The sequence below is a fragment of the Neophocaena asiaeorientalis genome, unplaced genomic scaffold (genome assembly GCF_003031525.2).
Source record: "Neophocaena asiaeorientalis asiaeorientalis breed wild unplaced genomic scaffold, Neophocaena_asiaeorientalis_V1.1 scaffold409, whole genome shotgun sequence".
Classification (NCBI taxonomy): Eukaryota; Metazoa; Chordata; class Mammalia; order Artiodactyla; family Phocoenidae; genus Neophocaena; species Neophocaena asiaeorientalis.
The window spans coordinates 159,061-176,625 of NW_020175208.1; the positions used below are offsets into that span (position 1 = coordinate 159,061).

The 17,565-nt window shown below is 46.6% G+C and overlaps 1 protein-coding gene across 1 annotated transcript in view; it reads left to right on the forward strand.

Moving 5' to 3' along the window:
* The window catches only part of EXOSC7 (exosome component 7), a 29,297-nt gene extending 18,661 nt beyond the window's left edge, over nt 1-10,636 (forward strand). Inside the window, exons 5-8 of the mRNA XM_024765301.1 lie at nt 1,373-1,443; nt 6,030-6,153; nt 7,215-7,370; nt 10,387-10,636. Of these exons, the coding sequence (XP_024621069.1) occupies nt 1,373-1,443; nt 6,030-6,153; nt 7,215-7,370; nt 10,387-10,491 (456 nt within the window). The 3' untranslated portion in view covers nt 10,492-10,636. The remainder of the gene's footprint in view (nt 1-1,372; nt 1,444-6,029; nt 6,154-7,214; nt 7,371-10,386) is intronic.
* Nucleotides 10,637-17,565: the final 6,929 nt, after the last annotated feature.

A 17,565-nucleotide genomic window follows, 5' to 3' on the forward strand; every position in this document is an offset into this window, starting at 1 on the left:
ATTTATCTTAAAACACTTAGCTGACGCCTACTATGTGCCAGACACACTTCTAAGGGCTTTACAGATACTAAGTTGTTCAACACTTCTGGGAGATCGTGTGGCTTTCACCCTCCATGAGGCCCAGAGATGTTAGGTCCCACCCCGGGTTATTCAGTTACCCAGCAAAGATAGGAATCAAACCAGACTGTCTGGCGCAAGAGTCTAGCCAGAGGTGGGGGCCATGCTGTAGTCTGTACTTGAACCAGGGTACAGGAGAGCTAGTCCAGTTGCTAGACAAACAAGCTGCAGTTACAAAGCCAGTTGGTAATACAGGCTGGGGGATCATATTCTAATAAGCAGTAATTATACCAGGCTGTAGGAAAGATGGTGTCTGCACTGGAGGTTTGCCCAGAAAGCTTAAAGAGGGGAATTAGAGTTTGCACTGGGTATGAATGAAGCGCATGAGACATGCCAGGTGTGATTGTTGATTCTTAGTAGAGTTTGGAAGGCCTGGGTTTAGGGCCTGCCTGTCTTCCATAATCACCAGGCTCCTCCTTCCCAGCAGCCCTTCCTCCTGGGCTCTGAAGATAAAGGAATGAACAAAACCAACAGGGTCCAGCCTCACGAGTTGACAGTTCAGATGAAGAGGAGATAGACTCTATAAACAAACACACACGGAAGTACACAACTTTTCTTTCTACACGTGACTTCCTCTCCTCTCTTCCTGTTGGCTTTATTCCATAACTCAGGCCAAGGCTTCTTTAAAATAAGGAAGAAGGATGTGTTGCCTTCCTCTTAATAATGCGCCGTAACCCTCCCTGTTCAATGAGCGCACGAGTACAGTCTACACTTTTGCTCATGGGCAAAAACGTGTGAAAGACCTTAGTTGTTACTATGCTTAATGTAGAACAGGGAGTGTTAGGTGTTTGAGCGTCAGATGTACATAGGTAATTACGTGCAGTAGTAACTGCACTAATCAACATGGCCCTGGTGGCAGCTGCAGCATCAGTGGCCACCATTTTTTACTTGTTTGGAGGCCAGGCATATGTTAGCAAAGATGAGAGTAACACTTGCCAAGTGCAACTGAGAGTTACCTGGGGCAAAACGCAGGTGATGAGTTCCTCCTTCAGTGCAGGCCTGACTGGCTGAGGAGCTGCACCACAGGCTGAGGCCTCTGAGTGGTGGTACCACAGCCAGGGCAACAAGGCAGCGCGTGCGGTTAGGGTGAAGAGCCAGTATGTGTCAGTGAGCCAGGAGAGCAGCCACACGTTCTTGTCTTTGTAAACACTTGGTTGGCACTTCTCAGGAACCAGTGTCCTTTACTGGGGATAATACTTAAAGTAACAAATGATGCTACCTTCTTCTTCTCCCCCTCACTCCCCGTCTCCCTTAGCTGCTGGAATGTGGTGGAAATTTGTTTGATGCCATCTCCATTGCTGTAAAGGCTGCGCTCTTCAATACAAGGTATGCCTTCCTGGAAACAGCCCCCTGGGCCCGTGGAGAACCTGAGCAGCCACCTGTGATGAACCGCTGAGGGCACTGCTACTGGAGCTCGTAGGAGAAGATAACAAGGGGTTTCAGCATTGACAATGGTGGTATTTAATTTTAAGCTTCAGAAAACAGATTTTATAAGTTATAACTAAATATATTTCTGTATTTATTTTTTTGGATTATTATTTTCATAAGTAAACATGTACATATAGAAAAATATTAGAAAACTACAGAGCAGCAAAAAGAGTAGAAACCAGAGACACAGGCAGTTTTCCAAATACTGTCACTAGATAAAGCTCCATGGAGACAGGGGTTTTGCCTGTTTTGTACTCTGCTGTCTCCCCAGCGCCATAAACAGTGCCTGACACATACTCCTTGATTGGACACGTGAATGTTCTCAAAGCAGGGTAGCAGCCTGCTGTTTGGTTTAAGTTAAGAGCGGGAAATGATGATGCCACTGTGGTTCAGCTTCCCAGACAGGCTGTGTAGCAGAGGACATGGCACTAAGCTTTCTTGGAGTTGACATTCCCTCTGACTGTTTGATGATACGGCCTTTTCCTTCTCTATGCACAAGGTTCTTTGAGGAAAGTTTGCAGCATTTGAAAATAAATATGTGGAGGAGGGTGTTCATTCCACGAGAGAGCTTACATTATGGTAATGGGGGGTCCTGGGGTACTTGAAAATGAGGATTAAAACTTCTAGAGATATAGCCTAAGGAATTAATTGGATAAGTGAGCAAAGATATTATTCGAAGATGTTTATCACAGCTTCTTTGTAGTGATGAGAAGTTGGAAACAACCTGAATGTCCCAACATAGGGGATTGAAATCTACACAGCAGCATATTTAGTATGTCTGTAAATATATATATCCCCAGATGGTCATTGTGGTTATCTTCCAGTGCTCATATCATGGGTGATTTAAAATTTATCTGTATTTTAGAGTTTTTCTGTGGTGAATTTAGACTACTTGCACAATTTAAAACAAAACAAAGATAAATAAATGTAGGTCAGAAATTGCAGGATGGGATATTTGCTGAGAATGAAAGCTATAGAGCCCCTTAACCCTAGCTGTGCCACTAGACTCCTGGCTGACACTAGTCAAGGGTGGGCCTGGCACTTGTGGCCACTGTGAGGGCTCAAGTACCAGATGCCATCAGCAGCAGCCTGGGCTTGGGCTCCGTTGGAGAAGAAAGGAAGTCGCCATCTGTTGTACCTCAAGCGTCAGAAATTACTTCCTGTCTGCCAGCTGGTTTCCTTGGGCACCAGGGCAAAAAGGGAGAGTAGAACCAGATGAGGCTGTTTGGCTGTGGGGGAGGTGTTGGGCAAACTGTACATCAGGATGATAAACCCAGCTGCTCAGGATGGGGAGGACACCTGTCATGGCCATAGCTGCAAGTCTCATTCCCAGAGCAAGAACAGCCCTGCGGGCAGCAAGGGATGCGCACTCGGCAAGGCACTGGGTCCCTCTAGTGTATGGAGAGACCTTTGGTACAGCCAGGGCCTTTTAGAAGGGTAGAGGCCATTCTCTTGACAGTATCCTCTAGCCCTTCTGCTGAACCATATTGTGGCCAGAGGGTTGGGAAGGGGTGTGTGTGTGTGTGTGTGTCTGTGTCTGTGTCTGTGTGTGTGTACGCTTATTTTTTTCCATGCCAAAATTCAAACTGGTTACCTGATTTGTTCAAATAGGATATTACTTAGTACTTACACCCTGGGGGCCCCTGACATGGAGACTTCATCCAGGACAGACCCTGGCAGGACTCCTTAGTCCTTGTGGACATTCTCTGGCTGAAACTCCTTTGCTCTGGACGTTGGCTTGTGTAGGGATGGCCAGCAGGCTGAATCATAAGGGTCTTTTGTTAGAGGCACAGGGAAAAGCACCAACACTGTTTCTATAACAGTAGCTGGCTGGACCACCTCTTCCTTCCTGGCTCCACCCCACACTGGAATGAACTGACTTTATGGCTCAAATATATTTTCAGCACCCAGCTCAAGAAACAGAACACTGCCAGCCCCCCAGAAGCCCTCCCACCCTGTACCCCCATGCAAGTCGCTATACCCACGGAGGATAACCACAGTCCTAAAACAATAGATTGGTTGGTGCTTGATATGAATGGAATCATGCAGTGTTTTCTCTTTTATGTCTGCCTCGTTCACTGAGCATTATGTTTTGAGACATCTGTATTGTGGCCTGTAGTCATACTTTGCTTTTTGCTGTAGGGTGTTCCACTGTGTGAATATACCACAGTTTATTTATCCATTCTTCTGTTGATGGATCTGAGTAGTTTCCAGTTTTGAGCTGTTGCAAATAATGTTAGTAGATAATGCAAAAAAGCACATTTCCAAAGTGCTTTTACCAAATGATACTCCCATTAGCAGTGGATAGAGTCTGAGTTGCCCTGCATCTTTGCCAGCCCTTGGATTTCTTTTTGTGTTTTTAGTACTAGCCATCCTGGTGGGTATATCTTGGTATCACATTTTAGTTTTACTTTGCACTTCCCTGATGAATATTTAAGTTGAGCACCTTTCTGGCAATAAACATAGCCAGTATGTTTATTGGCTATGTGAATAGCCTCTTTCATGAAGTTCCTGTTGAAGTCTTTTGCCCATTTTTCTGTTGGGTCGTGTGACTTTCTCTTATGTTTGGTAGGAATTCTTTATGTAATATGTTAGTTTATATACACATACACACACAGAGAGAAATATTTTCTCCACTCTGGATTATCTTTTAGTTTCCAAACAATGCCTTTTAATTATTTATTTATTTAGGCTGTGTCGGGTCTTAGTTGCAGCACGTGGGATCTTCATTGCGGCATGCGGGATTTTTAGTTGCAGCATGTGAACTCTTAGTTGTGGCATGTGGGATCTAGTTCCCTGACCAGGACTTGATCCCGGCCCCCTGCACTGGGAGCATGAAGTCTTAGCCATTAGAGCACCAGGGAATTCCCCCAAATAATGCCTTTTGACAAACAGAAGTTCATAATCTTAATATATATTATACACACACAGAGAGGCATATCTTGATTTTTTTTTTTTTTTTTTTTTTTTTTTTTGCGGTACACAGGCCTCTCACTGTTGTGGCCTCTCCCGTTGTGGAGCACAGGCTCCGGACACGCAGGCTCAGCGGCCATGGCTCACGGGCCCAGCTGCTCCGTGGCATGTGGGATCTTCCCGGACCGGGGCACGAACCCACGTCCCCTGCATTGGCAGGCGGACTCTCAGCCACTGCGCCACCAGGGAAACCCGGCATACCTTGTTTTACTGCACTTCACTTTATTGTGCTTAGCAGATACTGCGTTTTTTACAAATTGAAGGTTTGTGACAACGCTGCGTTGAGCAAGTCTATCAGTGCCATTTTCCCAGCAGTATTTTCTCACTTCATGTCTCTGTGTCATATTTTGATAATTCTTGCAATATTTTGGACTTTTTCATTATTCATATATTTGTTACGGTGACCTGTGACCAGTAATCTTTGATGTTCCCATTGCAAAATGACTACGACTTGCAGAAGGCTCAGATGATGGTTATCATTTTTTAGTAATAGAGTCTTTTTATATTAAGGTATGTGCATTGTCTTTTTTTTTTTGGTTTTTTGTTAGATAAAATACTATTGAATACTTAGTAGACTGCACTATAGTGTGAACATAACTTTATATGCAAAAAATTCGTGTGACTCACTTTATTGCCGTAGTCTGGAACCAAACCTGCAGTATCTCCAAGATGTGCCTGTGTGTGTGTGTGTGTGTGTGTGTGTGTATTCAATTATAATATAATTGAATCTGTTATTTTTTTCTCCCCTTTACAGTGAGTACTTTCTGTCCTATTCAATAAATCTTTGTCTACTCTAAGGTCTTGAAAATGTTCTTAGTCTTTCTTATAAAAGCTTTATTGTTTTATCTTTCACCTTTACATCTGCAGTCCATTTGGTATGTGTATGGTGAGAGGTAGGGATCGGGATTCATTTTTGGATATCTGGTTGACTAAGCATCGTTTTACATTTTATTTTTTAAATTTATTTTTTTATTGAGGTATCATTCATTTACAGTATTATAGTAGTTTCAGGTGTACAACATAGTGATTCAGTATTTTTATATGTTATACTCCATTTAAAGTTATTATAAAATATTGGCTATATTCCCTGTGTGGTACAATATATCCTTATACCTTATTTATTTCATTCATAGTACTTCATGCCTCTTAATCCCCTACCTCTTTTTAGCCCCTCTCCCTTTCCCTCTCCTCAGCAACATTTTTTTTTTTCCGGCCATGTGGCATGCGGGATCTTAGTTCCCTGACCAGGGATCGAATCTGGGTCCCCTGCAGTGGAAGCGTGGAGTCTTAACCCCTGGACCGCTAGGGAAGTCCCTCCCTAGCATCCTTTTTTAAAAGACCTCCTTTCCTCCCTGCACTCAGTGTCACCTGTACACTTTTGGCAGGGCTGACACAGAGCTCAGGCATAGCATGACTTCATCTTGTGAGGCACAGGGATTCCAACTCAAGAAAAAGAAGTTATCATCCTTCCTTTCAGTTAGTGGGAATTTTAATTGTGCTTCTCCTTCTAGGATACCAAGAGTTCGTGTTCTGGAAGATGAAGAGGGCTTGAAGGACATTGAACTGTCTGACGACCCCTATGACTGCATCCAGCTAAGTGTGGAGAATGTCCCCTGTATCGTCACCCTGTGCAAAGTATGAGCTTATATCTCATGGTTTTTGTCTTCCCTGTGGATCTCCTTCAACCCCAACCCGTTAAGGTTACCTAATAGATTGAGAAGTTATAGTTTCACAACCCATATAGTAGTCTTAACCCAAATTGAATAATTTTGTTATATTAGAGACCACTACCATGAGCAGCTCTTTCTTTTCTTTTTAACTGGAAGATAATGGCTCTGGTCCCAGGAGCACACGAGTGGGTTCATAGTAACAGTAGCCAGAGTTTGCTAAGCCCCTTCTACCTACCAGGCATTTCACCAAAACACCCTGAATGCATATTTCCTTTAATTCTCTCAACTCTGTGGTGTCTACGCTGCTTGAGTAGTAAAAGGGTGGTTGAAAGGTGGACACTGTCCCCTCTGTGGCCCTAATGTCCACATCTATGAAATAAGGGGGTTGGAGCAGGGCCTGGGTGTCTAATACATCAAGTGTGGTTTTTCCATTAGCACTGAGGCCTGTGGAGCATAACACCTGGCTGATGCTGATGTGTAACTTGCACCTCCCAAGGCTGTGCAAAGAGGCCTGTTTTGGCTGAGGTTGTCGCTGATTCCACGCAGGATTCGTTATATAAAAATCAGACTGAACTGGTCAGGTTTAATTCCACCAGAATCGCTTCACCCAGACTCTGGTGAAGCATTGGGACGACTGGAGCCACCTGCCCTTGACTCATTCTTGAGCATGTCCCTTAGCATGGGCCCTCTTGATTCATCTGTGTCATCAGTGAAACTTCCAGGGGCCTGTTAGAAACCCCCTGGTTGGCCTCTGACTTGGAAGGTCTCTGAATTATAATTCCAACCACCCTTCCCCCTACCCCGTATTTCCATTTCATGCTTCTGTTACACTGGTTACACAGTAGCCTGTGATAGAGTGATCGAACGGTACTTCAAATATTTTCCATATGAACAGAAACTAAAATAAGACCCAAATGGGAGATACAGGTTCTTTGCTGGTGTAGATATTCCCTCCACGAGGCTCTCACAAGTGGGGATCTGGGACGTGCGTTGCCCACGCACGTGCACTGCTGCCTGACTTTGCAGATTGGTTATCGGCACGTGGTGGATGCTACTCTTCAGGAGGAGGCCTGCTCCTTGGCCAGCTTGCTGGTGTCCGTGACCAGCAAGGGAGTTGTGACATGCATGAGGAAAGTGGGAAAGGGCAGCCTGGACCCAGAGAGCGTCTTCGAGATGATGGAGGTGAGACTGGTTCTGAAGCAGGTGCTTGGACCTGGCTGGGAGTATTGGCTGCCTCCTGCCCCCTTGGTCACGCTGTGGGAATTCTCCCCATTGACCCCCTTCACCCCAGGCTTGGGGCTTGGAGAGCAGCTGGTATGAGCCAGATGTCACTGAGCTAGCTGAGGGTGGTGGCGGTGAGGGCTCTGGACCAGGAAGTAGCGACCTGCTCATAAGAGTCTCTTATCCTTTCCCTCTCTCATCCTCAGTTCCACATTTCTGAATGAGAATATTGGACTGATAATGTGAAGAGTCACTTGTAACTCCAAAATCCCAAGTTTCTGTGATTTGATGAGGGAATTGATATCCTGGCTGACTGCTTCCCATCCCTTGAAGGGAGTGAGCGGAGGTGGAGCCAGGGGGCTGAAGGATGGCCGTCTCCCCATTCTTCGTGGGTCTGGAAGTGTTTAAGCGGAGATGAATAGGAAAGGTGGGAAATCCTCTCGACTGGCGGATTGCTCCCCTCAGGTCTCCTCAGGCCTGGCAGCACCACTAGGGTGCTTTCCAGCTGCTCTGTACTTATTGGTCGACAGGTCTGTCCCCCACATTGGCCTGGAAGCCCCTCTGCGGCAGGGACCAGGTCATGCTGACCTGTGTCTTTCCAGACCTTCCTTCCCTTGTGTCCACCTTGACTTTCCAGAAGTCTTTGAGGACTTTGAGACTGACTGACTGACTGACTGACTGAATTGCCAGGAACAGAGTTAGCCAGCCCCAGTTTTTTGCTTTAGTTAACCACTGCCTCACAACACATGCCCAGAGGTCATCTATACTCTTCTTTCATTTCTAGAAATAGTGACTTCTCACTAAGCACTTAATGTCTGTTGTTATTTTTGTCATCTTACTTGAAAGCAAAAAATTGGCCTTGTGTATAGCGTTGAGGGCCCAAGCATAAGCTCTGAAGACAGACTGCCCGGGTTGCAAATGCGGGTTCTGGGCCACAGTTCCCTCATCTGCAAATGGGGATAACAACAGTAGTAGTGCCTGCTGCTGCAGGTGTTGTGAGGGGTGGGCAGGCTGAGTGGAGGGGAAGCACGTGTCAGAGCGTCTGACGTGTCGTCAGTTTGCAGCAAGTGTCAGCTCCTACTCTGTGCCCCATTAAGCACCCTGAGTTCAGGTGTCTCCAACTGTGCATGGCAACAAGGGTTCTTCTTAAACAAAAGCTCTTAAAAAGCTTTATAATAAGTTCTACCAGAGGCCTCTAGATGAGTGGCTCTCAAATCTTGTTTTCGAAGGAATTCCCCCCTCATCCCCCCACCAGGAGAGTTTGATGAGAATTGCAGTTATCTAAACAACAACAGAAACAATAAATAATAGTTAACGTTTATTGTGTGCTTACTACGTGTCAGACCCCGTTTTTGGTGCTTTAAATAGTATCGTGTCATTTACTCCTCAACAACCCCGTGAGGAAACTGTTGTTACCCTTATTTTTGTAGACGAGGAATTAAGGCACGTAGAGAATAAGGAACTTGCCTACAGGCTTCACAGCTTGTAAATGCGGGAGCTAGGATTCAAACCTGGACTGTGTGCCTCCAGCCAAGAGCTATTTTAACCTCCTAAACCAGGTCGGCCATGGATGGGTGGGAGAACTAGAGTGCTGTCCAGTGAGCTGGGCTTCGTCTTCCCCTGGGGCTCGGGAATGAGGTCTGCAGACCCTGCTCAGAGGGACCATGGCCCTGAGGCCCTGTCTCACCATTTGCCTCACACGGGGAGGCAGCATTCTGGAGATGCCGCTCGTGGTAAAGCTTAGAAACTCAGGTTGTTGTGTGGCTGCCACCCCCAACCTCTGCAGTCTCTTTCCTGCAAGTCCAGGTTCAGACTTCTCAAGTCCTGGTGTCCTGTCTGTCTCATCTCCTCTTCTCCTCTCCCTGCCTTCATTCACGTGAATGATCAGTTCCTCTACTCGATCAACTTGGACATTTTTTCTTTTTTCTAACGTCATGATAAAAATCTTCCCAAAGTCACTTTGGACCTTAACCCTGACTTTGCATTTCATAGAACTGATCACTCCCCAGCCTGTAGACTGAGATCTTCTCTTCATATGAGTTTTCCATAGTTCTTGGAGTCTCATCCCTTGTTATAGTCAGGGGTCAGGGGAGAAGGCACACAGCCCTAGGGAGAGTCCACCTATGACTAGGAGGATTGGGGTGGGGGTCAAGGCCTGGGTACCTTTCTCCCTGACATTGTTGGGAATGGAACCAGTGGCACAGGTGAAACTAAAACTGCTATGGGGACGTGGAAGGCTTGATGAAGAGACTTGCAGTTGGTTCACTGTATTCTTAACCTGATTCATGGGATGGAAAAACAGTTGCCTAAAGAAAGATTTCTGTTGTATAGTTGGGTTTTTTGCCGGGGCCCCCTTCTTTCTGCTGTGTAGGAAATCTGTGGGTTGTCTGATCTCCTGACCTGTCTTGATTCCAACATTGCACGCCTTTAGCCTCTCTGCATGTCAGTAACATCAAAGACTCTATCCGGGTATTGACTTTGGTCCTATCTGAGCAGGTCTCCTTTGGTGGCAGGTGAATTAGAAACTGCTTGTTAACATGGGTCCTCAGCACCATCTGTTCCTTCACCAGACAGATTTTTGGATTCACTTGGCCTCCCCATGCCTTCTCACTGCAGCACAGTGGCTGTAACCAAGACCTGATTGGGTTGACAGTTTTGCTGCTTCTAGTGGCAGCAGCTAAGGACTGAGGCAGCCTTTGTTGCTTGCTGCTTGCTGCTTTGGGGTTTGCCTTCTTCTTCTTCTTCCTTTTATTTTTTTCCTTTTTCAAAATGGAGGTTTTTCCAGAATGCAACTACTATGTAGTCGGGGTTTGGGGTTTGTTTTTATATTGACTTGTTAATTAAATAAAAGTCCTGTAAGGCAGATGGAACGCGTGCAGCTTTACAATGGCTAGCTGGCGGGGAGCTTCTCTTGCTCAGAGTGTGTGTGCCTCACAAGCGGGCCTGTGCCCTCTTCTATCCCTTCTGTGTCCTGCAGACCAGCAAGCGCGTGGGCAAGGTGCTGCACACCTCCCTGCAGAGCGTTCTACACAAGGAGGAAAGCCTGGGGCCCAAGAGACAGAAAGTTGGATTCCTGGGATGATTTGCACATCAACCCCCAACTGCCACGTGTTTGTTTTCTACTTTTCCTTTTAAGCTGAAGTCTGTGTACATTTTTCTTAACTATTATGAATTTAAGGCAACATTTGTACATGTAAAATTAAAGTCTGATTTGTGGTCTGGCTTGATATGGCTAGAGTTCCTCAGCTGTAAGCCAAGATGCCATTCGGTGACCCCTCAGAGAGTCTGACCCTTGTCTAGTGAATGACAGCTAAGTCCAGAGGTCTGCTCCAATGCGAGGGCTCTGGTCACAGGCCTCCCCAGGGAGACTTACCACCTGCCACAGGAGATCAGAATAACAACATCAAGACCTAGCAGAAAAATGGTTCAAAGGAAATGTTTATGATGTATATTGTCAATCTTTCTCCCCTGTAGAACCTACAAAATAAGAATCACACACAAAAAATGTAAATTCGGGCTTCCCTCGTGGCGCAGTGGTTGAGAGTCCACCTGCCGATGCAGGGGACACGGGTTCGTGCCCCAGTCCGGGAGGATCCCACATGCCGCGGAGCGGCTGGGCCCGTGAGCCGTGGCCGCTGAGCCTGCGCTCCGCAGCGGGAGAGGCCACAACAATGAGAGGCCCACGTACTTCAAAAAAAAGAAAAATGTAAATTTGCCTCGTGTATTTGGGGGCTTCTTGGTGGGGGAGATGGAGGAGGCGCTCTGCTCCAGGTACAGACCCAGGGCTTCTGCCTGGCTGGTGAGCCTTCCCGAGTTTTGGGGGAAGCCCAGTTCTTGCTTCTTGCCCTCCAAGAGATTCCCAACCTAGCTCCCCTAGAGTCTGGGGCTTAACATGTACTTTGGTCCTTAGCCAACCTTTCTTATCACTCTTGTTTAGAACTTGCTTTGTGTTTTATAGCCACTCACTGGTGTTTTGTAAGATTTCCATGTTTTATCAGCATTAAGAGGGCTGCTTCAGAGATGTTGTCATTTGATTCCTCAGCTCAGCTTCCTACTCTGGGGACAGAAGGAGAGGCCATTCTCAGTGGCACCAGAAGGCTCTTTCTATAAGCCTGTGTTCTACTCACAGTGCAGTGTGTTGGGATTAAGTCTGTTCATGGGTTGAGCAGTCTCTATTTTTTCTCCAGGGGAACTGAAACTCCCCAATCAATCCTTAAAGAGAGCCCTGGGGAAGGAGCTGATTCGTGAAAGAGCGCATTTCAGCCGTGGCATTTACTCTCTGCATTTCAGTTAGACAAATAGGGTAAGGAGTTAGGAAATTATTGCCTAATGGAAAGAACATAATGCGAGCTGAAGCCCTTAAGGACTGACTCCAGAGGTCCTGGCGTGGGCACCTCCTCCCGGCGTGGCCAGGTATGTCCTGTGGAGAGAAGCAGCTGCCTAGACTTGGAGCTGGAGCTGCTGCCCTGTTGAGAAAATAGCCTGGGTTCTCTTTTTTCTTTATTTTTTTCCCAGTGATTGTCCTTACAGGCGCCATGACAGTGCTCCCAGGGAGGCAGCAGTCAGCCTGTTTCTCTTCCCCTGCCCCTGGTTGACTGACCGTGCTGGAACGTTAACAGTGGGACTGCACAGATGCAACCAGAATGTGAATAAAGTTTAGAAACCTTCAGTTTTGATGATTAAAGACATCAGATAGTTGAGACAGACAGGTGAGCCTTCCCAGGCCAGTTGTACAACAGCTACCCAACTGGGCCTGCTGGCTAAGCAGTTATGGTGCAAATGAAGGGAAGAAGTAGATGTTAGCGTCTGTGTCTACCACCCCATCCGTACCTTCCCTTGAAGGCCACCCCACCTGGAAGAAGGGTACATCACAAATGAAACAAAATACCAAATGAGCAAGGTCTCTCCAGGAGAGGCTCTATTAGAATTGTCTGATGGTTGCAGCTCTCAGAATAAGTGAAAACTGAAGGCAGAGACCGGCAAAGACTTGGAAAAATATTGTCCTGGGGAAATCCACTGCTTCATCCAGCAGAACCAGAGCTGTCTTTAGTGGCCATTAAATAAATGTCAGGGAGAAAAACTAAAGTCAGCCAACAGCTTGTGGGTGGGGAGGGTAAGGGTGGGCATAGAAGGAATGAAATGTTATAGAATATTCAAATTGGTTTTATTGTTTCTGTGATTCCTTGGTCTCTCAAATTGTGTAAATTCAAGCCTGCAGAACACATGAATTTAGAATACTGACAGCAGTTTGCATTTTGCTCAATAAAGGCTGTGGTCTCATATAACTGCCAGTCGAGCGTAAACCTGTGTTATTCAAAACTTTTTGGAAATAATCTGGCAGTGGGTATTAAAAGTCTTAAAAATTTCATGCCCGCTGACCTAAAACTCCACTTCTGGAAATGTAACCAAAGGAGAGTAAAAACATGAAGTAAGAAGAAGTTCATGCCAGTATCACTGCTTGTGCAAGAATGGCAGAGCTGCAAAGCAGCCTGAAGGTGCATCCTTGGCAGGTTCCTTTGCCAGAGACAGGGCTTTCTTCAGGAAGAAAGGGACTCTGACCTGGGATAAAGACAGGATCTTGGTCCCTCATTCTCCCCGGAACACTTTAGGCAGGCAGAAGAAGCCCCCACCCCTAGCTAAAGGAGAGCAGCCGTTTCCCAAAAGAAACACTGTACCAGTTCCCATGCAAGGACCATACTGAGGCAGATGTCTCACAAGGTGATACTTGTCAACCTCTGCCCCACCTTCCCTCATTGGCTCCAGACCCATAACTAGGGTCTGATTACAGCCCATCCTGAGCAGGGAAATGCAGTCCCTGCCATGGGAAGAAAGATATTACTCATCAAAATAATTGCAAGACCTGGCTTGGCAGGTACCAAGGAAATAGAGGTGGGAGTGGATCTGAGGGTGTTGGACCAGGGCCAGGGCTGAAAAGGGGGTTTAATGTCCTAGCAAGGAGGTCTGAAGCTGTCCTAATTCACTGCTGGGATAGCCCCTGAAGTTGGACCTGGCCAGCACCTGAAGTAAATGAGGAGGAGATACCAGAACTGAATAAACTGAAAAAGCAACAGTGCTTCTTAGATCTGTAAGAGAAGTCAGGTCACAGGGCAACCACTGCTCCCCAAATCAGAGAGACCCAACAGGCAAATCCAGCGAAATTAATATAGCTGTATGAAGCTTACTTTAAATACGAGACATATAGATTAAAAGTATCAATAAATGGAGGAAGAAAGATAAACCATGGTAACAATCAAAAGAAAGCTAGAGCAGCTATATTAATTTCAGACAGAGGAGACTTCAGAGCAAGGAAAGTTATCAGGAATCAAGAGGAACATTACATAATGATAAAGGGGTCAGTTATCCAGGAGGACATAAAAATCTGTAATGTGTATATGCCTAACAACAGAGCATTAAAATACATGAGGTAGGACTTCCCTGGTGGCGCAGTGGTTAAGAATCCGCCTGCCAATGCAGGGGACACAGGTTCTATCCCTGGTCCGGGAAGATCCCACGTGCTGCAGAGCAGCTAAGTCCACGCACCACAACTACTGAGCCTGCGCTCTAGACCTTGCGAGCCACAACTGTTGAGCCTGTGGAGCCACAAGTACTGAGCCCGCGTGCTGCAACTACTAGGTACAGGTGCACCTAGAGCTCGTGCTCTGCAACAAGAAGCCACTGCAATGAGAAGCCCTCACACCATAACGTAGAGTAGCCCCCGCTCGCCACAACTAGGAAAGCCCACGCAGAGCAACAAAGACCCAACACAGACAAGAAAAAAAGATGTTTAAAAAATAAAAATACATGAGGTAAAAACTGATAGAACAACAAGAAGAAATACATGAATCCACTATCATAACTGGAGACGTCAACACCCCTCTATCAGAAATGGACAGATGGAGCAGGCAGGAAATTGGTAAGGACATATTTGGACTCAGCAACACCATCAATCAACTGGACATAATGGACATCTATAGACTGCTGCGTCCATCAACAGCTGGATACACACATGGAACATTCACCAAGATAGACCACATTCTGAACCATAAAATGCACCTTAACAAATTTAATAAAACAAATCACAATGATCTGATCTCAGAACACAATAGAATTAAACTAGAAATCAATTACAGAAACATAGCCAGAAAATCCCCAAACACTTGGAGATTAAACAACAAACTTCTAAATAACACCTGGGTCAAAGTAGAAATCTCAAGTGAAATTACGAATTTTGAACTAAATGAAAATGAAAACACAACTTATCAAAATTTGTGGGTTGTAGCAAAAGCAGTGCTTAGAAGGAAATTTATAGCCTTGAATACATATATTAGAAAAGAAGAAAGATCTAAAACCAATCATCTAAGCTTCCACCTTAGGAAACTAGAAGAGCAAATTAAATCCAAAGTAAGCAGAGGAAAAGAAATAATAAAAATTAGAGCAATATAGATATCAGTGAAATTGAAATCTGAAAATCAATAGAGAAAATCAATGAAACCAAAAGCTTGTTCTCTGAAAAATTCCAGAGAAGGGAGAGAGCTTTAGAAGGGAGCAGTCTGTCACCAGTCATTTCATTCCCTGGGGGCATCTGCAGATTCTGGACATGGGCTCTATGAGGAGTTCCATGGGGGGAAAAAGAGAAACCAGCAAAACTTAACTAGTGAGGTTGTGCGGGGCTCGTGTGATAATTTGGAAACTTCAGGATCCCTAAATGCACAACTGGGTTTATATTTGTCGAATTTTAAGGCCATTTGTGGAGGGGTCGAGGGACAGGTGTCAAAAAGGCAGATGGAAATCTATAGTATCCTACAAAACTAATCAGATTTTCTATTTCTTCCTGTGTGAGCTATTATAGCTGAAGACATCAGGTAAGTGCAAAACGGCCACACGCCCAGTTTACTCTTGCCAAACTTACAAGTCAGGTCATTTACTGTCTCAGCCCTGGAGTGGAAGGAGTAAAGTGGTGGACAGAGGCCATGGACCTCTGAGGGCGGTGCAGCTTCTCTCACCAGCCCTCCTTTCTCACACCTTTGCAGGTGGTCCAGCTGCCTCACACACAGGGTCTCCACATGCTCCTTACAAGAATCCCATTGTGTAGGCAGAGATTATTGCCCTATTTTATGAAAGAGGAATCTGGGTCTTGAATAACTTGCCCCAGAAGACACAAGTGCCAGGTGTCTGAGCTCCACTTAGAATCCAGGACTCCCAGTTCTCTTTCCACTAGGATACTGCTGACCTTTAGGGACAAAACAACAAGGAACGCGGCCCCATGGTGCCAAGAACTTGGCTAGGTGGGGTATTGCCTCCCCCAGTACTGTGTGCCCCAGGGCCTGGCACACAAGGACAGAGGCAATACTTGTTGAATGAATGACAACAAGGTTGTCAAAAAGGGTTCAGAAAGGAGCAAATGACTTTCCTAATGACGGTCATTGAGACCACGGTAACAGGCCATTTGTCTTTGGTTCTGACTAAGGGCCAAGACTGCCCATGCAATATTCTTGGAGATGTGCACCCTGGATGTTCTTACCTTTGAAGAGAGTGTGGAAATTCTCTGCTCCATAGGCGGGGCCTCATTTCTGTTGATACAGGGCCAGTGGAGCTAAAAGGAAACATCTGTGCAGGGAGAGGGTAGGGGTGGGGGATGGTTCCATGTTGGGCCAGAAGTTTTCATGTTGTTTGGGCTGACATGGGTGGGGTGGCCAGAGCTTGTGCTATATACTCAGACTTCCAACAGCTTTGGAGGGAAAAAAAAAACCAACAACGCTTAAAACCTGAAATGTGCCTTTTAGAGCTCTCTTCAGATTTTTCTGCCTCTGGCTTTATTGTCAAGGTGATTCTTTGTGCAGGGAAACTGATGTGAAAAGACTGGGCCCTGAGGGTGGTGTGTTAGCTCACAGACTTTTCCTTGAGGGTGGGTCATTCGTGAACATTAACCCAGCATCGTTCTCCTGGCTGAAACCACCCCCACTTGCTGCTGCCCTACCGGCTGGTAGAGGCCTCTGGGACGGTGCCACCAGAAGATCTTTTACGCTGGGACGATGAAATCCATAGACCTCACCGGGGCTGCTGGTGAGTCCACTGGAGGTGGCTGCAGTGCTGGTTCTCACCTAGCCGGGGAGAGCTGCGGGTGGACAAGAGGACCCGGGGGTTCAATGGCCATAAGCTTATTAACACTGGCAGCAAGTGAGGCATGGTGGCTACAAAGAGGTGGGTTCTGAACAGCGTGTCCATTTGGACCACGGGAGGCACAGGCACCTGCCCATGGCAGACTGCTTGAGAAAACACACCACAGCGAGGACAGTGACAAGCAGAATTCTATCCAAAGGTGATTTGGGGAAGATAAGTCCAGGAACCATATCTCAGAGGAAAAGTTGGGAGGAAGCGGGGAAGGAACACGGAGAGGAGACAGTCAAAGAGGGACAGGAAGGCCAGTTGCAAACATTTGCTGGCCTCTTAAATGACTGCTCCAGAGGCCGGCGCCAGGGACCACAGGGTGATGTTTTGGAGGCCTGCCTGCCTCACCACAGGGGGACTTTATAACAAGCTGAGCGTCTAATGATGGAACCAGCTGCTTTGCAGAGTAATGAGCTGCTCGTCCCAGGAAGGATTTAAGCAAGCACATGGAGACATCTGACAGGCTCAATGGAAAAGGACAGCCCATATCGAGTGGTGGTTAAACCAGGTGGCCTCTTCCCATCTGCTTTTTATCTCAAAGGTTAAGGGACGGTGGGCCACTTGCCTTTGTTGAGGCCCACCTCAGTCCCACTGGCACAGAGGGCCCCTCACATTGCACTCCCAGGGCCTCACACAGGCCTGGGCACATTGTGAAGTGAATGGGGGATCGATGGGGCAAGAACATTTCCAGGCGGGTCCTGACACAGCCTGGCTCCTGTGTGGCTCCTGTGGGATGACACCTAGAGCAGGGGGTTCCGGGTTTCTGAACGGCCACAGCAGAGCTTCTCTGGGACTTCCTCCCCAGCATAGCCAGGGCACGGCCTCAACAATCAGGCCTGTCCTGGCCTCATACTTGGAAACAAACTCCTCCCATTTCCCTGCTGCCAAAAAGCTGAGATGAGAAAATCAAGAAAGCAATGGAGGGCTTCCCTGGCGGCGCAGTGGTTGGGAGTCCGCCTGCCGATGCAGGGGACACGGGTTCGTGGCT